Source organism: Helianthus annuus, chromosome 2, assembly GCF_002127325.2.
Source record: "Helianthus annuus cultivar XRQ/B chromosome 2, HanXRQr2.0-SUNRISE, whole genome shotgun sequence".
NCBI classification, from domain to species: domain Eukaryota; kingdom Viridiplantae; phylum Streptophyta; class Magnoliopsida; order Asterales; family Asteraceae; genus Helianthus; species Helianthus annuus.
Window position 1 is genome coordinate 3008658 of NC_035434.2, and position 22071 is coordinate 3030728.

General features: G+C 39.5%; 1 protein-coding gene across 1 annotated transcript; it reads right to left on the reverse strand.

The window, feature by feature from the left end:
• Positions 1-647: 647 nt before the first annotated feature.
• LOC110908184 (extensin-like) lies at positions 648-1205 on the reverse strand. Its single transcript, XM_022153086.1, has one exon. It carries the CDS (start codon positions 1203-1205, stop codon positions 648-650), a length of 558 nt encoding a protein of 185 aa, XP_022008778.1.
• Positions 1206-22071: the final 20866 nt, after the last annotated feature.

Consider the following 22071-nt stretch of genomic DNA (forward strand, 5'->3'; position numbering starts at 1 on the left):
TAATCCTTTGCTTGGCAGGGAGTCTATAAACCACGGCTGCCTTTTTGCTTTATGTGACATTAGTTATATCCCGTAGGCATCAAGTCACAATCAGATATATATATAAAGATATAAATTTGGATAATTTATTATAAGGGCGGCATGTGTGATTTCACAAATCACGCTAGCCAAGATTGTCAACATGTTTTCAGATGTTAACAGAGATTTGAATCTTTTTAAACAGGTTCTACCATATTGGCCAGGTCTTTTATCATGACATTCAAGCTAGGTTTTACCTTTTTAAGATTCTTATTATTAAAATGGTAAATTAAAATAAAATCGCTATTCTTTCATTTATTATATTCATGCATAAAATTTTAAAATGAAAAACTTAATTTAACCATTTCAAATAAATTCAACTCACATAAGTTTGCCCTAAACGGGACTTTTACTCAAACAACATGCCCACGCAGGAGCTAAGCAAACAACAGACAAACAAACCCACGCAGGGGTTAAACAGAAACAAACATACCCACGCAGGGGTAGAACAAGAAAATATGCCCTCGCAGGAGCAGAGTACAGAAAGGTAGAATATGCCCACGCAGGGGCAGAGTACTGAAATAAACGTCCTCGTAGGGACATGAGTAAATAAGCTAACAAACAAGGATTTAATAATCCTTCTTGCCTTTTCCCTTGATCAAGTCTACCATCTTCTTAAACATCCCGCGGTTATGTCGGCGTTCTTCCCGCAGTTCATGTCGCATCTCTCGCCGCACATTATCTATCCCTTGCAGGATTTCTTGAACTTGAGGTGGCGACATCATCGGTGCCTGCGGCGGTGGCGGATACTGCGGTGGCTGAGGAGGCAACGGCTGCTGGTATCCATGCGAGGGGTATCCAAAAGTCGATTGCCCCGTAGCCCAGGTACCTCCAAAAGGACCTTCCGGTGGGAGAGAGCTGTAGTTCGAAGCTATCCAGTAGGGATCTCCTGTATAGTCATAACCCGGAGGGTATATCTGCTCGAAAGGATTGAACGGTGCCGAGCTAGCATAAGTCGGGATTGGCTCTCCAAAGTTCTGCGGTGGCAGTGGCGCGATAGGCGCAGAGGTTACTTCTGAGACAGGATGCGAAGATTCCCCCATCTCAGGCTCTTCGCGCAGAGGCGAGTATCGGCTGCTACCAGAATGCGGAGGGGTGCCGATGCGAATTCCCCCTCGTGTAGACATACGTGCGTTCCTCCCTTTTCGTCTTGGAGGCGGAGGAGGCAAAACCGGAGGTGGTGGCGGCGGCGGAGTGACCACGTCGCACCAGAAACCCTCAGAAGGATCCTGCTGCTGCTGAGGCTGCTGCTGGGAGTACAGGGGAGAGCTGTGGTAGGACTGGTGCTTGGGAGAGTTATGGTAACTGTCGGGACCATTGTAAGGTGATCCCACAAACGGTGACCCATCTGAAACCTCGATGGGGTGGTTCGGTGTTCCGGACGGTGGCATGGAAGGATCGGTATCCTCATCGACATCCATCTCGTTGCCACCCGGAAAGAGGTCTTCAGGTCCAAGTGGGTTATAACCCATTGGTTCTCCCAAGTAATCATCAGGGTTGTAAAGGCCCTGATAGACAGGTGCTGGGTAATCAAAAGGTGACTGGTGTAGATGAATGTAGGATTGATGGGAGTTGTGGGGCTCATTTTCTGAATGAGGCCCAAAGGAGTGTGGAATGGAAGGCGAAGTGCTCAGTGAGGCTGAGTGCCTAGCGGGTTCAGCCATAGACCTCCAAAGGTTTCGGGCATCAGTGTTTTGGGGTCCAGAAGGGGTTCGCCTATGCGAAGGTCCAGCCTCATGGTCATGAGAGGTTGCGAATGCTCCTTGTCCTCTTCCCCTTCCTCTTACACGTGGCGGCATTTTGTACCTGTCAAAAATCAAACAAGTGGCACAACAAAATATATATGAGACAAGTTAGAAAATAAAAGAAATTTTGAACATTTCCTAAGTTCTTTGTCTAGACTCGAAAATCGAGGGATGTGCAATTGTGTAGCTGAGATTAAACACAAAAGGCTAGTGTTTAATTCACTCAGCGTTGGCTCTGATACCAACCTGTCACACCCCTAATTTCCACGTGTCACCGGTGGGCCCGGTGGGGAGTATAGTGACGTAGTTGGCATCATCATAGACAAACAACACAATATAATAATGCACAGCGGAAGCAACGATAGATTCATTTCAACTTTAAATAAAAGGTAATATTAAATATCACGAGTAGTTGAAACGGATCCACAGGCGGATCAAAATAAATAAGACATTGTTCAACAGTTTATTGTCGTCCAACCTTGCGAGACTTATTGTGGACGCTCTAGGAGACAGCCAGCCTATTTCGTTTAGTACCTGCACTTAACCTTTTGGGAAAATACGATAGTTTACACTGGTAAATACAAATTAACTGACTCATTTTGAAAAGAGTGAAAATTGATTTAAATGCACATGGCATAAATATTTTTATAACTTGGCATAATTATGCAATATAATCTTGTGAACGAATTACATTTTACTTGTGCGTTCAGTAGCCCGGATCTTGTCCGGGTTAAAGATCAATAGACACACCACAATAAAGAGTTATACACTGACAAGTGTACGCCTACACCTCGTGCTCTGGTCGTGGCCATCTCGTAAGATGATGCCAAGGATATCCGGGACAAGGTCATTAACCTCCAAAGGCTTAAAGTAAAACAAGACTGTTTAAACGAGCCGATCAAATTATTCAATTGAACACCCAAGGTGCAAGATTTGTACGCTCGATCAAGCGGTATTCTATATACCGTAACCCAAGCCCGTATAGGGAAAATAAGTTAAAAGTATTTAACTGAGTATAGTATAATTCTCAACAAGAGAAAAGGCAAGTAGCTTTTACCGGTGCTCCTAATCTGGAACGAAGGTTTATAATAACCTATTAGACTTCTAACGGGTCTTTATTTAAGCCTAAGCCTAGACCGGTTAGATTTAAGGACAATACGGTTCAAACGCACGATTAAGCGAAGACCGGATAGAATGTGATTTAGACCCGAAATGTTTGAATACTTGTATAATATGGGTATACTAAACACATTCTGGATTTTGAGACAAAAAGGATAATGTTTGACCCGTTTCGGTCAATTTATGCAAACTAGTTACATAAACCGAACCGAACACTAATAGAGCGTTACGGGTAACCATAAGAGTCATATGCAAGTTCCCTGAGATAATATGCTTTAAATATGTTATAATTTCAGCAAGTTATGTTCTATTATGCCCCGAATGAATTTAAACTCAATTTATGCCTTATAAGGGCATTTTGGTCATTTAAGAGATTATAAAAGAGTTAAATTGGAAATCTGAGTTACAGGTCTGATTTATACAGTAAATATACTTAATTTGACATATTATAACAGTAGGGTATGACCCATTTATGAAACTTATCATTTAAAATCAAACTATGCACCTTAGGGGTATTTTGGTAATTTCACAAGGGCTTAAACGGTCAAAACTGGAAACCTGAGTTCAAAAACTTATACTTACTGTTATTTTATAAAAATATGCTAAAAACATCAGTAGGTATTATCCTTATATGTTTAATATGGTTATAGTACATACTATGCGTTAAAAACGCTTAGAAAGGCGATTTAGAGCCGTTTCCGGGTTTTTAAAAGAAAGCTGAGATTTTTATATTTCCAGAATGATCAAAATAATTTATTTAACAAATAAAATCAGTAGAAAAAGGTTTGGGGTCAAAAGGATTTGTAAAACTCATTTTATGGCATAAAAGGTCAAAACCGGTATTAACCGAATCAAACTTAGAGACCTATGATACGGTCAGCCAAAAATTAAATAAAAATCTTCAAAAATCCCAAAATATTATATAACATCAGTGGGTAAAAAGTTTTATATCAAAAAGTGGGCTTAAATAGGTTATACGCTAATTACGCCGTTTATTTAACATAAAGCTTTAGTTTTACGATATCGGGCATAACTCTAAATCCGGACCTCCAACTGATATCAAATTTTCGGTGCAAGTTTATAAATCAGTAATAAAGGTTTCTACTCTTTCACTTTTCCAAAAACCACGTTTTATAGCAAAAAGGGCAAAATAGTCAACTTTAAGCATAAATCGGAAACATGCATATGAATCGGTTAAGCATTGAATCAAGTTGTAAAAATTCCAGAGAGTTGCACATAAATAAAAATGGTCCAAAATAAGCTCTAATGCAGATCTCAAACATGCATGCACGGATCCGAATCGAGAGTCAAAGAAAAAGTCATTTTATAAGACTTTCGGTTCCGATCCGGGTTTATACTAAAGATTGTCGAGTTGATCATGATAAAACATATTCTTACATTCATTATAAAGTTATTTTTGATGATCAAACTGATTGCATGTAATCTACATTACTATTTATGCTAGATTTTGCAAAAACAAGTTATGTTGACTTTTTAAGAACAATTTGACTCGACAATAATCATGCTTAGAGTGGGAATCAGAGAATACCCTTTTGAGGGTTTGTTTCCCACATAAATATCAACATGGTAAAGTCCTCGGTTAACTTTGCGCTCACCCGAAAAGTCATGAAATTCGACGTTGACGCTTTTAACCCTTCATGTACGGTTTTGGCCATAACTTTCTCATACGATAACGAAACTTCATGAAATTTTTACCACATGTTCTAGTGAGTATATTTTAGCATTACAAAGCTTCGGGTCTGCCAAAAGATCACTCATAGGTATAAATTCAACATGTTGACACTTTTGGCCCCTGTAGTTTGTAATTCCTCACTTTCGTGCATTTTCCGCTTCGTATGATCCATGATTTATCCGTTTAGGGTTGTAAACACCATGTAGGGTTATTGTAAAGTTTATTTATCCCTTTTTGACACTTTGGACCCTTATATTCCATAGTTTTCACTGTTTGGCAACTTTAGTCCCTCTAAAGTATACTTTCACATATCCAAAGTTTATGACACGTGTCAATGCATTATTGGACGTAAATTTTCGAGGTGTTACACTTAGACAACTCTTGCATCTCAGATGGTGCAATACGATAAGGTGACTTAGCAATGCGATTTGCGCCAGGCACAAGATCAATGCGGAACTCAACTTGGCGCACAGGGGGTAAACCAGGTAATTCTTCAGGAAATACCTCTGGATAATCCCGGACAACAGGGATATCTTGGATTGTCTTACCCTTGCCTTTATCCTCTACGACATGTGCTAAGAAAGCAACATACTTCTTGCGTAGATACTTGCGGGCTTGGGTACAGGACATGAGTTCAACGGGTTTCTCCCCACGAACTTCTAAGATCTCACCAGTCGGAAGCGGTATACGAACCAACTTCTCTAAACATACCACCTCAGCATGGTACATGGATAACCAATCCATTCCTACTATAACATCAAAGCTCCCGAGTTGCGTCGGTGTGAGGTCAATAGGGAAAAGATGGTTATTGAGATTCAACTGGCAATTTCGAAGAACGGAATCGAGAACAACAGGTTCACCACTAGCTACTTCTACTGTCAAGCGCTTTCCTAGTTTTGTTCTAGTCATCTCAAGCAAAGGCTCAAATGCTAAGGACACAAAACTCTTATCGGCACCCGAATCAAATAGAACAGTAGCAGGATGGTTGTTAACAAGGAACGTACCGTTTACCACTTCGTTATACGCGCGAGCCTCATTGGCATTAAGATTGAAAGCTCTACCACGAGCCGGTGCCTGATTTGCGTTTGCCAACCTCGGGCAGTTGTTCCTGTAGTGGGTCAGATCCCCACAATTGTAGCACGAACCAGGCGGATAATGAGGTCGTGCGAGATTCTGCGCAGGGTTTTGTGCATGGTTTTGAGCAGGATGATTCTGGTTTGGAGCAAAACGGAAGGTGTTCACAAGATAACCAGATTTACCACAGTTTGTGCAGATACGACATTGCACCTGTGGTTGGTGGTGGCTATTGCATCTGTTGCACAGAGGTGCATTTCCCGCATATTGCCTCTTGGCAGCAGGTTGTGCAGCCTGATTCTGTGCTGCCTGATTGGTCTGAGCAGTAACAGCGAAATTCTTGGAAGCCTTGCGCTTCCTCGATTTCTTTGAAGACTCAGCAGCCTTCTTGCCCTTATTCTCAGTGGCGCTATCAGACTTTTTCTGCTTTTTGTCACCTTTCCTGTGGAGTTTACCCTTCTTGATCTGCGATTCAGTAAGGGTAGCAGCTAGCTCAATGGCCTGACGGACGGTAGTAGGGTGACTGCCAGTGACAATATCCTGAACAGGATCTGGCAAACCGTCTATGTACTTCTCAATTGCCTTATCCAAAGGCGTGACCATCGTAGGACAAAGCAAGCTTAACTCCTCATATCTGTCAGTGTATGCCCGGTGTTCACCACTGACTTACTTCAGATCATTGAACTCATCTTCTAGTGCCCTCTGCTCAGGTCGAGGACAGAATTCTCTCATCATGAGAGCCCTGAGTTCCTCCCAAGTCTGACCCAAAGCAACATCTGCACCCCTATCTCTCATTACCCCATTCCACCAGGTAAGGGCCCTCTTTTGAAATACACTCGAGGCAAACTCGACTTTACGATTGTTCGGACACTGAACATGGCGAAATGTGCTCTCAAGACTCTCAAACCAATGGAGAAGCCCAGTTGCTCCTTCAGTACCACTAAACTTGAGTGGTTTAGCCGAGTTAAACTGTTTAAAGTTACACGGAGCAGGTGCATTAACATTATTATTGGTGGCTTGGTTTATTTGAGTTATGAGACCAGGTAGCATAGCAGCCATCTGCTGTGCTATAATAGCTGCCAGTTCGGCATCAGGTTGAGGAACATTACGTCGAGGAGGCATTCTAAAAGAGGAAACATGAAAGAAAACGGGTGAGATGGTGATGAAAAATGAGATAACAACGAAATCGACAAAAGCAAGGAAGGTGGTCATTTGTTTATTACCACAAAGCAAACAAACAACACACGGTGACAAATCAAAGTAAATGAGTCATAATAATGTATCACCGAAGACATGCTCGCCTATAAGTGAACACTCACCCCAAGAGTTCCCAGGTAAGAGTGACTGGTCCGATAATGCGGATTTGTACGAACACTCTAGCCTTTGACAGAAAACTCAGGGTACAGGCATTCACTCTTCCAGTTTGCACGTGTTCACATTATTTAGACCCAAAACTTTGACGAGATTTTGAAAATTTGGAAGGCACGAGGCCAAAAGAAATCATCTAAGGATAGATGATTGATTTTCAAAGCGGATTTGAAATTTGTGTTCATGTTTTTGGTAATCACCTAAGGATAGGTGACGGGTATTGTTTTAAGATCTAAACACAAGTAAACTTGTGTTAGGGTCCTAAGAAGTTATAGTCTAGGTCAAAGCATTGCTAATAACCTAATTCCCTATAACCATACTGCTCTGATACCAACTATTCTATCACACCCCGACCGCGTAAAACAACAAACCGCGGCGGAAACGTCGGGGAGTGATGCGACAGAATTACTGTTTCAACAACCATGGTAAACAAAGTTATGTATTTAAATGAGTTTTGTATACAATGTGTAATGTGTAAAACGATGTCATGTCCTTGTAAAACCATGTGAAAATCAATGAAAATCAAATGATGATGAAACGATAATGCATGGTGAAATAAATAACCAAGTTTTTAAATGAGTTTTGTATACAATGTGTAATGTGTAAAACGATGTCATGTCCTTGTAAAAAAAAATGTTTCATGCCTTGTCCAAGTGATTTAGATAACGCAACGATGTATAATACGATAAAAGCACTTATATATAGGAAGTACCAGCGACGTATCCACCATGTTTTTATCATATAACACATAGCCCCGTTACATAAGTCACTTATCAATAACCAACCAAAACGTAATGTTCAATGTTAAAATGTTCATGTATAAACCATGTATAATGTCATGTGTAATATGTATCATGTATAACCAATGAAATACATAGCAAGTAGGAAATCATCTACTCAACCATGTAATGATGTCAAATGTGAAAACAAGTGTTATGTATGGTGAATAACTAGAAGTTACTCAACCCCATAGAAAATGTACAAAACAATGTTTTTGAATAAACCTAAGTATAACTCAAATATTATGTTTTGCAGAAAATCAATGCTTTATGATTACAAACATTTATGCAGTAATGTTAATCGCATACATTCAAGCCTTGCGACTGTGGCGACAAACCTTTAAACAAATTAAAGGTTCATCTAAAGCTATGTATATCGGATTCTGTCATTCCCAACTTCCAAACAAACCTAGGAAGTCGGAAACGGGAGTTGTCAATTCCTATGGTACCATTACATACTACCGAGCGGGCTGATCAATGTTAATGAATGTATTATTGTCCCGATTAAACACACCAAATGTCATAACCAATGTAGCATGTGAAAACCATGTACTAGGAATGCTAAGTAAACATGCCTAGTAGAGAATGTTCATGTAAAACAATGTGCTAGCATGTTAAGTAAACATACATAGCAGAAATGTCATGTAAAACAATGTGTTCCATATGCTAAGTAAACATATGTAACAAATGCGTAACAAATCAATACGCTAGCATGCTTGACATGCATAGCAAAACACAATGGAAAACATGTACTATAACTGTACTAGGTGAAACTAGCATGTTTATGTCATAAAAGCATGAAATGCACAAAAGTAACATGTATGTACATGTGTATCACCCCAAAATATTTGATAACGGTAAAAGAGGGGAACTATGTACTCACTTGGGATTGCTAATTAGTCTTGAGAATAAGACCAATTTAAGCTCCAAGTATCACGGAATCAACCGGCACCTAGTATAGGTAACTATGTTAATAATCGGCTCCTAAATCGGGAGATAGGATAGAATGAGGTTCTATAAATCAAATGAGTAATTGAACTCATATGGTATGATTTAATAGTCCCAACATTCTGATTGGAAAGTCTACCTAAGTGCTTTTGACCCGTTTCGACACATTATGGTAACATAAGCTACTATAAGGCGTCGTTAGCGCAAAACTATGTTCGGATGGTTAACTATATGCTATGCCAAGTCTTACATGCCCAATTATCCCTAAACATGTTACTAAATCAGATTATATGTCAAAAATATGTTCATATAGTCAAAATACGGATTTTAGCTTCAAAAGGGCATTTTGGTCATTTCCTATGGGCACACAAGCTAACTAGCATATGACTAACCATTCCTATGTGATCATAAGGTATAACCTCAGTGGTTATTCCCTATGCAACTATGATCACTAACTAAGCTTGGTCGGATCCTAAAGATCGACCAAACGGGTCGGGTTCGGAAGTATAAGCGGTTGCTTAGACCGCTTACCTTACGACCCTAAACAAGCACAAACTAATAGTGTCGTGTTAGACATGTCAAAACATGTCTAACCTACTGATTTGGTATCAAAACAAAGTGTTTTGATACCCTAAAGTAGTTCCGTTGCAAAATGCGTGCTAAAACGCATTTTGACCGAAACTTTGACTCGACACTACAACTAGATATCGTGGTAATCAACGGTTATAATCATGAAGGATTATAACTATCGTGATTACAATCACGTGTCAAAGTTCAATTGAACTTTGACTTGACCAATTGATGGTCAAAACCGAAAGTCAAACACTTGTTTGACTATTTAAACTAGTAAGCAATAAAAGAATGAAAGAATGCTTACTAAGGGTCATTGCTATCTTTTCAACAAGAAGACAAAGTTCCCAAATAATATTAGAAAGCTCCAAACTCTTGGGAGCCCTCCAAATCAGATTAGAAGGAGAGAAATGATGAATGAGCAAAGAAATGAGTTGAGGGAGTTGCCTATTTATAGTTGTAGATGATGAACAAGATCATTACAAGTGTTTTGCTTGGTCATTAAGCATTAAATCCTAGCCATACAAGTGTTTAGGGACAACTAGCATGCCTTGGAGAAGTGTTAACTTGGTCACCACACAAAGAAATTACCATAACAGCCCCTAAAGATCAAACAGATTGCTAAAACATGATTTCTGGTCGCTGGGCACCCCTTACGGTCCGCAAGGGACTCCTTACGGTCCGTAAGGACCCTGCATCTGATCAGCAACTTTTGCTTTTTGACAGCTTTGGCCCCTGCACTTGCATAAGCTCATTTCAGGCCTTTTTGACCCCCGTTAAGTCATTTTCAAGGCTCCACAAGGTCAATAAAGTTTAGGGGACTCAAAATATGCTTGGAACATTCTCGGATGTCGGTTCGTTTAGCCGTACGGTTGCGTTGTTCGGCTATTTACGACGGAAATCGTAACGAGCGCGAAAATGATCCAAATTGCGAAACGAGTGGAATTTTTGCATGGCGATCACTAAAATAAAAATATTTTAGTGTGTACAAAAATTTTGGATGTCCAGATATGTCCAGAACGTAAGATATGTGTGAAAATGCAAACTTACGCCCTTTTTACACTTTTAGTCCCTGAAAGATCATATAAGTATAGTTTTGCACACCGAACCTATCAAAGCTTATTTCTAAGCCATGTTTAGGTCATATATGGTATGTTTAACTTATGATCAAGTTCCGGACTGTACGTTGCCTTACGAAACGGCAGACTTTTGCAAGTTGACGCAAATAGTCCCTGAGAGCGAATAAACTTGTTTTTGCCATACCAAAGCCTTTAAAACTTATTTCTAAGTTATATAAAGGTTATTTAAGGTATGTTAAGTTTATGATGATGTTCCTGAGTGTTTGTCGTGTTATACTGATCGTGTTAACGCATCAGTTCGCGTATAACTTTCCAGAAAGCGATATAGAGTTCAAAATCGATCAAAAATCAACATGGGCACAAAACCAAACATAAATGACAAACATTGGGATCAAAACACATTGTTCTATTAATATTTTATTGTTCATAGTTTGAATAATGATATCACAAGCACAAATGTTACACACTGATGTACTATCATTTCCTCTTTTTCTCAACAAAACTCATTTTACATTTTATCATGTTTTTTATTTTTCAAATTTTCTAATGTTTTTGGATTTTCTGAAATTCTTACTCCCCATAAAATGCAAAAACATCTAAAGGAAATTTGAAAACAAACTGTACAAGAAAGTTTGACAACTGAAAATCGAATCGCCTCAATTCGCCATCCACATGGCATAAACAATCAGAACTTCCCCTTACAACAAACTATTTTCCCATTTAGATTTCAAAACACTTAAGTTTGTTTTAATCAAAATGGTCTTTCCGGAAAATAAGTTTTGTTAAAACCACTTGTAGGTTCGTGGTTCATCTCATCACATTGTTTATCAACATATCACATGTAGGGTTACATCAAGTTCAACTTAATGACCTTGATTAACCTCTTAAAAATTTACCATTTGTACCACTTGTAGGTACTTTCACAAACCAAAATACCAAGAAATATGCCGATTCCTGCTCTACACTTACCAACCTGAAAGCTCCGGCAAGTCACAACCTGTAAAATTTAACAATTTTAAAATTCATTCACAAAATTAATTTTTAAGAAAGATGTTGATTCATGCTCCACGAATACAAACTTAGGAGCTCCGGCAAGTCAGGTTTTTCAATTAATGAAAATGTCCACCCAAGCCTGGCCAGCCTTGGGTGATCTTAACTCCTCTTTAGTTGGGTTATAAGTTGCTTTCTTTGTAGCATAAAAATCCTTAACCCCTTTCACCTTCCCCTCAATCATCTTCCCAAAAATCTTCTTCACATTCCCATTAAAAGCTTTCACAACATCAAATTCATTCTTTTCAGAATAAAATTGATTTGAGATTTCAACTTTGCCAACTTTTTGTTTAAAATTCTTAGTCCACAATGGTGGAAATGAACATCATCCAAAGGCGGAACTGAGTTTTCACTCTTTTTATCAACATGTGGCTCCTCTAATTTTGTGGAATCAAATTCATCGCCAAGTTTTACATCTGATTTCTTAACAACCCAAGCTTGATTGTCAAGATTTCCCCTTCGTTTGTAAAACCTTTTCGAACACTCACCAACTTCATATGTCGAATTTTTAAACACTTTAAATTTCTCAGTTGGTGGTTCATTTTTATCAACAATTATTTCTTTGAGTTTTTCTGAGACTCCCTGTTTTGTGTTGGTTGCCTTTGGACATTTCTAGGCGATGTGACCAACTTCTTGACATCTGTAACAGGTTCTTGTCTCTTTTCTCTGATGAGCTTCAATTTTCTTTTTTTCAGTAAGAAATTCTTGATTTGACTGTCTCCAGAATGAGCTCTTCTTTTCATCCTCAGCAGAAGTACCTGAAACAAATTTTGTATTTTTAGAAATTTTCTCATTTTTATAATTTTCTGGTGGAATAAAACCCAATCCTTTCTTTTTGAAATTACCGTTTTGGTTTGGTTTCTTTCGATAACCTGAACCAGAACTATAACCCATTTTCTTGTTTAAAATTTTGTTCATTTTTTGTTGAACTCTTGAGGTGTACCTTTTAGGTTTTTCAGTAAGATTTAAATCTTTTATTTCAGAAATATTAATTTCTGTCATTTTGAAAACCTTTTAGATCTTTTCAGTTTGAACACTTCTTGTTGGAAATTCTTTATCAAAATATAATTTGTCAGAATCATTCAAAGTATATGCAACTTCAAATGTTTCGTCATTCAAATTGGAAGTCTTGATAGACGAACTCGAATTTCTGGACTCGGACATTCACTCGGACTCCTCATCCTTATCCAACACCTAATCGACCATCCTTTTTATTAACTCAGACTCATGATCTGTGTCAGACGTTGTGAATGTGATGTCAATATTGTCTGGTAATGCATCAGTTATCTCAGACTCTAACTTTATATTGACTGCCTTTTTTACTTGTTCATCATTTGATTTTCGAGGCGAATACCCTTCCCAAATCGGAGGCGGACACTTATTATAACTGACACTCTGTTTCTTACCAGTATCCTTCTTCTTCTTCGACTTCTTGTCTTCTAACACTTCAAAACCTGCAACAGTTGGATAAATTCTGTCAATTAAATAATCAGAACTCGAATAACTTTTCAGTAATCGTCTGATTCTTTCATTTTTCAACTTTTTCACTTTCCAACTCTTGCTTCAACTTCGCACATTTTTCAATGTAAAAATTTATCTCTTTCTGCTTAGACATCATTGTTGCATTCATCATTGTCAAAGCATCTTCTCTTTCTGAGTTTGTCTTCAACAAACTATTCACATATCTATTCAACACATCGTATGATTCTTTCACATTCTTAACATCAAACAATAACTTTTCTTTCAACTTTTCTAGTTCAGTAAACCTCTCATCTTTTTCATCACATTGTTTGCATGGTTCCAAACATGTAAGACAAGGTTTTGTGACTTCAATAATCTTTTCAATCTCCACAATCTTCTCAACTTCAACTATCTTCTCAACAACCTTAACTTCATTCATTTCCTTTTCAGCTTTTATCTCTTTAAGTTTCTTCAATTTATCTGCAAAATAAAATTCAAAACTGTCAGAAGATAAATGAGTTTTTACAATGTTTATCTGTCCAATTTCTTCATCATCATCACTAGTATCTGTTAAACTATTATCTGAAGAAACAGATTCTTCATCTTGACTTTTCTCCTCATCAGTTAACGATGTTATCCATTCTTTCATCAATTCTGGCTTTTGAACAATTTGAGCAATGAAAGCTTTAAACTCCATATTATCATCCACATACTTATCCTAGCTAAAGCCTGCAGCCATTTTCTCATCATCTTGATCAATGATACCATAATAAGCTTTCTTATTTGCATCTTCGATCATTCTGGCATGTGCAGTTTGTGGTTCCTTTTGTTGATGTGATTGATGAGCAACTTGTTGATATATAGCTTTCCGATAGTAATCATCATTTCCAAAAGGATTCTTTGCTCCACTAGCTTCTTGATTCTTGCATTCTCTCTTAAAATGTCCTTTCTCACTGCATCGAAAACAAGTAACTTTAGATTTATCAAAACCTAAAGTAGAAACATTTGCATCTAAGAAATCATTTCTTCCTGTAATCATTTTAAACTTTTCTGCTCTCCTCAAGACACTAGCTAAACACCATTTGATGTCCATAAGTTCCCATTTCTTCACCAACGATCTGATCGTAATCCTCTTTAGTCAGCATAGGATTTCCAATCTTCCCCGCAACCAAACTCTCATAAGATTCTAATATTGTAACAAGCAATCCCATGTGACCCTTTGCAACTTCTTCAGATAAATTTTGACCTTTCTGAAGATGCAACGCAATGTTGCAATCTAGCACCTGATCGTTACCATTTCCTGAACTTTGAACACTCGGATTAACAGTCGGAAATGAAGAAAATCCACTGGACTTAACTGAACTCTGGTTGACTGATCCTGATGAATTTTCTGCACTAAAGGCAGTTTGGATCTTTGGACTTGCTTCAACAGTTTGAATATTTCCTTTATAGTACAATTTGATGTCTTGTTGATTGCTCGAGCTGTTCATTCTGGCAATCTTTTGTTGTTCAAGATCCTGTCCCTCAAGCTTTTCAATAAACTATCCAATTGACAATCTACTAAAGTCTCCAGAATTCTTTAAGATCATGATATAAGTACCCCATTCTTTCTGCGGTAATGCGTCAGCTAACTTCTCAACCCATTCATCTGGAGTTTTAGTAATTTTCAACAGAGACATCGAATGCACAAGATGACAATATCTCTCAATGAGAGTCTTTGTAGTCTCCCCTGGCACACTGGTAAACAACTCAAACTCCTTTTCCAGCAAAGATTTTTTACTCTTGAGCATCTCAGTACTTCCTTCAAACTTTTTCTTAAGTGCTTCCCAAATTGAAAATGCACTACCATCATGCTGAAGCAAAACAAAATATCCTCTTTGACAGCTTGTTGTAGAAGACTAATCATCATTTTCTCTCCTTTATAACTATCATTCTCTTTGTCTGAAAATTCTGAGATGATTTTATCAACATTCAAAGCAGTCTGTGGTCTACCATATTTTGTTTCAATGCTTTCCCATGATTTCAAATGATTTGCTTGAACCCAGTTTTCAAACCGTTCTTTCCAACTATGGTATTCCTCAATACCCATTAGCTTTGGGGGTTTTTGCAAAGTCCCGGTTTCATTTTCCATATTCATGTTTTGAGCAATGGCAGCCGGAGTAGTCGGGGATGAAGCAAATGCATTGTAGAACTCTTCTTCCATGTTTCGGAAAATTTTTTCACAAATCAGAAACTTTCAAGCGAAATTAACCCTTCAAACAAAATTACTGTGACAACCCTCACTAAACCAGGTATCCGTACGATTTAATTTACTATTAATTGCTGCTTAATTACTGTGCTTAACTTAAATTACTGATGAAGTGCTACTTGACTGTTGATACTTGTACATATCTGCATCATACTTTGATTTTCGTCACTACATTATTTACATACTGAACTCTAGTGACAAACATGATGCACAAAAGCACAGTAGCACCATGAGCGGATAACCTATTGAACATGTTGATAAAGCCAGCATCAAGCAGACACTGCCTCTAAGGCCTGTATGAGCCAGAAATATTTTACTACACCCATAGTGAGTGTAGGGATACAAGGGTTGTAGAACTGCGTCTCTAGGAATAAGTTACGATGACTGGATGTGCCTAAAACGTACACTAAGCAAAAAACACAGCACTTTAATTAACATTACAGCTTCTGGCTAACTAATAAAGTGCCAAAACATGAGGGAATATTCCTGACACTTGGGGAAATAAGTTGTGCCGCTAAAAATATTATTAACGACACTTTAAAGCTTTATTAAGAGCTTTAACGGATTACTATCCAACCGAACAACCGGACTATACCCGGAACATGAAAATATTGACAGTAACATTATTGGTCTTTTTCTGAGCCAGTTAGGGTCCCTGAACACCCTAACACCCGCTTTAAATCACAACACGCAACTAACCGAGTTAGCCCCTAAATCTAACCTAGTTTAACCTAACTAATACTTAACCTCTAGTTGGAATCGAACTAGCTTACCCCCCCCCCATTGAAACCGTCCCCATGTAAGGGGGACATACTTGGTACTTTGGTGATTAAAATAATCACCCTTGTTTGATATCTAACCTACACTTGAACCATTGGTTAATGAACAAGGATTTATCTATAAGTAGTAGACTTAGCACAAGTGATCATTCACATCCAACCTCACTCAAAGATTACTCTCTCTCTCTTGCTCCCTTGGTTCTCGGCTGAAGACACCCCACCCCCATCTATCCTTGTTCGATTTTGATCAAGCAATCCCAAGTCCATACAAGCCTTACGGGTCACACATTAGGAGTCTTGGAGCAAACGGAAGGCGAAGGACCTCTCTACCTAGCTTTTATCCACCTCTTTTTCGCATAGATTCTTCCCTAGCCCCGAGCTAGAGGTATAATGCTTAAAACTCATACTCGAACTAATCTCAGGTGGTTAATATGTGTTGTAACGGTTAAAAGTCGGAAACTTGCATTTTGAAGCATAAAAGTCTACTAAAACATGAATAATGTTGGTTAAAAGATCATAAGTGGTGTAAAAGTTGTAGTATTGATTTTGTGTGATTATCTAGGCCCGATCTACATTGTGGTAGCTCGGATCATCATTTAACCCGACTTTGTTAAGGTCATGGACCTTGACATAAGCTTGTCTTGAATAATACAAGGGTTAAAAGGTGAAACTCTACCACACGAGAAACATGAACTTGTGTAAAAGTATTTTTACTTGTAAAATAGTGTTTGAAACTAGCGGATCTACGTATGTACAAATGGTATTTTCAAAGAAACACATATCAAAGAAATCATGTATTCTAAAAAGACGGATCTTACACTAACAAGTATGATTTTTATAAACCACAAGTGTATAGACACTTGTGAAATAAAAGGTTCGACAAAATAACAAACTTTGTAAAAGATGACGAGAAGTTGTAAAGATGGATTTACTTTAAAAACGAGGTTTTTACGAGATCGATCTACTTTATATAAAGATCCACAAAATATAATGGGATTTACACTATAGTTTCGGGAAAACTACAAGTTCATGCGATTATGCGATTTACATACTTGTCGACTAGTTTGATGTGTCGGAAATTGTTGATTGAAATGAAGAGTTGTTGAAAATGATTTTGTAAAAGAAAATGATACGCTTGAAAGCGTGGCCACCTCCAGTTACAGAGGAAACTCTGGCGAAATTTTTCTAAAAACCTAACACTTAGAATTATTTACACTACAAGCGTTAGAATTATTTTTGACATGTTTTCAAAATATAAATTTCGCCATGACTTTATTTACTAAATAATCGGAGGTGGGATTTTCACAAAACTAAACGTGATAAGTATATATTTGGTAAATATATTTTCACCACACTGTTTATGATTATTTTGTGAAAATACATAAATATTATTTTTAGAGTAAAAATAATATTTCGAACGATAACAGATCCAAAATAATACAAACGCTTACACGACAAACATATAAGTTACACCGGTAATTATTATTACCACTTAATCGTTAAAAACGTAACTTACGCATCATACGGAAATATTCATGAACGTGTATTTTGCCAACGTATTATTTTTGGAAGTATTATGTGAAGTGAAAATATAATATTTTTGAGAAAAATATTTATATTTTGGAATTAGAAGTAAAAATATATTAAGTGAGACTTAATGATATAATTCAAACGCACATGTATTAAATCCCCCATCCTTGGGAAGGAGATTAACTACCAAGTACATACGAAAAGTAAACCCGAAATAGTTGTCTAACTATTTCCCAGAAACTTAAACTATAAAGCTAAGGCACGACCGTCCGTCTAATAGAATTAGCACATGTAATTCGTTGCACAGCTGCCTGGTTTGGAGTACTTGGTAGAGACGCACTGGCTGTGAGTTCATGTCCCCCTTTTCTCTTAACTTTTTCAGTTTTCTAAACTGCGGGGGTGAAATACATGTTACTATGATTACGAGTACTTTTTACATGGTATGGTTAGCGTAAGGAGGGTTATTACTTAGATCATGTGAGTGGGTAGGCGGGAACTGGATGCCATTAATCCTCATTGTAGGACCGAGGGACGTAAGCGGTAGATCTATCTGGGTGTAGCGAGCCCAACCCCAGGTCCAGCATAACGGGCCTCGGGGTGACTTTGTGCCCAACGCAAAATCCGCTAGGTTTGAGTCTTCCTACTTGCACTTCACACATATCAATGGACTTGAAAACCATTGGTGATCTCTTTTTCCTTATTTGCTACATACCAGGGTTCTGATAAATACAAAGGTTTATTTACTCACTTACACATGAACTCGTTCAACATTATTGTTGATTTTTCAACTTACATGTATTTCTGGGAACTAAAAGATCTGGCACGGTATGGCACGTTTTCCCACTGCACTAGTTTCCGAGGTCATCCGGGGTTTGGGGAATGTGACTCTTTCCTGGACAAGTCACAGTCCTTAAACCATGTTTATGTTATATTTGAGTTTGTAATGTTTGTTGAACAAGGTTATGGTTGTTAGTGTTTTCCCATTAAACAATGTTATGGTATTTTGGTTTTAAACTTAATGGATGATCTTGCATGATTTTATTTCATATAGCTTTGTTATGATTAAGCTATGGTATTAAGAAGTCACACCAAATTAACCACGCTTCCGCAAAGCCAGGGTGTGACAGCTTGGTATTAGAGCCCTGATCATAGCGAACTAGGATTCCTTCTCGAGTCTAGACTATGATCACTAGGGCTCTCACGAAAACATTTTTACTGCATACCACTTAAGTCCAGATCCAAAACGTTTTTATAAACAAATGTTGAGCACATTTTATTTATTATTTTTAGGCTCAGTCTGGGAGGCTGAGGCTCGGTCTGCGAGGCCGAGGCTCGATCTAATAGATCGAGGTAGTTATCTAGTGGGACTAGGGAGTCAGTCTGGGAGGCTGAGAAAAATTGGCTAGTGGGACTAGGGAGTCAGTCTGGGAGGCTGGGAGAATTGGCTAGTGGGACTAGGAAGAGCAGTCTGGGAGGCTGGGAGGCTAGTGGGACTAGAAGGATTATGTGATTTTTACTTGGTGACTTATGTGATTACCTGATTGTATGACTGATTATTTGTGCATATTTGTGATTATGTTACAGACACATGGACTCGCCAGGCACCGGTGACTCGGACACCACCGGACCCCTACCTATAGTATCTGACGACCTCGTATCCTCAGAGCACGAGGTGCACACTTCCGATTACACCAGCACTGATGACGACGACTTTCAGCCCTTCGCACTACCCGATGGTGCTGATGAGCCTGTAGATGGCCCTCCTGCTGAGTACCTACCTCTAGTAGTGATTCCGGCTCCTATACCTTTAGCCGTTTATCCCGCATATGACTTACTTCTTGACGCCGAGGCTGACGGCGATATTGATCTATTTGAGGATGAGCCTATCGAGGATGAGATCCCGGACGCAGCCCTTCTTCCCGCTGGCGATCTTCTGATGATCGCAGATGCTCCTGCCGCGGACTCACCCGCACATTCACCGGTCCCAGACTCCTTTGAGTCTGTGGCATTCGCACCTTCTCATGAGGTGAGCGCACAGCACTTTGCACACGATTCGGATCCTGACCAGGCATCCTCTGCTGCACCTATTCCCAGCTTTGCGTTTGAGCATGATGACATAGAGGATTCTGATCCTATCTTTCCTCCGGGATTCGACCCGGATCATGATATTGAGTTTATCCCGATGGATCAGCCCATGGAGGATCCCGCTAATCCAGTTGATCCCATTGATCCCGAGTTTGACTTCGAGATGGCTTTTGATGACCCTGAGCCTGCCTTGGTCCCTGAGCAGGCAGCCGCTCTAGACCCCATGCATGAGCATGACCCCGTGCATGCTGGCATCCCTGTTGAGCCTATTATAGCTGACCCACCTGTTGGTGATCTTCCTGTGGATGTTCCTTTGTTAGAGGGCGATCATGTCATTGCTGCAGATCATGTCGATCCACCTCTTGTTGCTGATATACCTGTTGACCATCCTGTTGATCACATTGCACCAGTTGATCCTTTTGTTGCTCCCCCACTTGATCCCGTTCCACTTGAGCCTGAGCACGCACTGTTTGCAGACCACATGGATCCACCGGATGAGCATGCACAGCACGGTTGGATACCTGCTGATGAGGATGTTCCACCTTTGCCCCCTCAGATCCCTGTTACACGACATGTTGATTTTTCTTTTCAGGTTCCTCAGTTTGTACCTCCAGCGAGGCCTGGAAAGGGTTCTTCAGCCCATCCTTTTGGGCATGTACCGATGTCTGTCCCTTTCATACCACAGTTTCCACCTGTGTTACCTTCTGCTTCACACTTTCATGTGGCACCGTTTGACCCCACCAGTGAGCCTTTACTCTGGTCTTCACCACCCGTCATGCCACCGACTGATCCTTACCATCCGTTTCATGTGGGACGCACTATTGAGGACATTTTGATGTCTTTCGTTTTTCAGCACGAGTCACACACGCAACGTCTCCAGGAGCTTGAGAGAGCTCAGCTGCCACCATGCCAGTGCCATGGTCAGACACACTCTCCTCTGCAGCCATTTCGATCATTACCTCCAGATTATGCTGGCCGCCTCTTCACACTAGAGCAGCAGATTGCTTCTATCATTCGCACTCAGCGAGCTATGGAGGAGGACTGGCTCCAGTTACGTCGCTTGTTTTACACTCACTTTCCCCCTCCTCCACCGCCATCTGTATAGAGCTCATCAGTACTGTTTAGGTAGACGTTGGTGAGAAGACAGCGATTGTTTGACTGCACAGCATTTTTGGAGACTACATGATGATACTGACTTTTGATGACATGTATTTGATGTATTTGATGTATTGACACTGACTTGATATAGCTTTTGGACAGGGGTGATGTAGCCCCTAGTTGATTGATGATTGTATGACACAGTGATGTACTGATACACTTACGTTGTGGTCTCGATATATATGGCAATCGCAGTATTCTCATCACATTTGATTCGCTTGATTGCTTATTTATATTATTATGACATGGGATGTTGTGTGTATAATACTTGTAACATGAGATGTTATGTGCTATTACTATTACTATATACGTACGCTTTACTATGGCCTGACCGACGTACACATCTTTAGAAGATGCCGCCAAGACGTCAACCACAGCGAATGCCTACCACTCAGGACGAACTACAGCAAGTCATTGCTGCTGCCATTGCTCAATATGCTGCCTCTCAAGGAGGGATGAGTGGAAGCAACTCTGGCAACACTGGCAACAATAACAATCCACCTCATGGTAACCCTAAGTCATTAAGACATACCATGACCTAAATGGATTTCCTTAGCAGAAATGCTAATGCCAATCATATGTTATAATGTATGTGCAGGGTGCACCTACAAGCAGTTCTTAGACTGCAAGCCCGTAAACTTCGATGGCACAGGAGGTGCTGTCTCCTTCGTCCGCTGGGCTGAGAAAACTGAATCTGTACTTCGCATGAGCAAATGCGCGCTGGATCAGCAAGTCACCTGGGCTATTTTTGGATGGAGCCCTATCCTGGTGGAATCTACAAGTACAGACACTTGGCGAAGCTGCTGCTTACGCGCTGACCTGGACCGAACTGAAAGAACTCATGCGCAAAAAGTATTGTTCTCGCGCTGAAATCCAGAGATTGGAGACCGAGTTCTGGCTTTTGAAAATGGAAGGTCCTAAGATAGCAGAGTATGTTCAAAGGTTCCACGACTTGTCGCATGTGGTACCCTACATGGTCACTCCTGAGTTCAAGAGAATTGAACGTTTTATTTGGGGATTAGCTCCTCAAATCATAAGCATGGTGACCTCCTCCAAACCCGTGACAATCACTGAAGCCATTGATTTGAGCGTGGCTCTCACAGAGGAGGCAATTCGTTTGAACAAGTTTGATGAAGCTGAGCCAAAGAAGAAAGAGACTCATGTGGAGTCATCAGGGGGAAACAAGCGAAAGTTTTCAAACTTCAAGCAGGGCACCCGGGTGGTGGTTAAGAAAGGAGAGCAGAACGCGCCAGCTCAGGATACAGCTGGTGGTAGGAGGAAAGGTAAAGGATATATGGGTGCACATC

Excerpts from the sequence above, each read along its gene's own strand:
- LOC110908184 (XM_022153086.1), bottom strand. The coding sequence starts at position 1,205 with ATGTCTACACGAGGGGGAATTCGCATCGGCACCCCTCCGCATTCTGGT.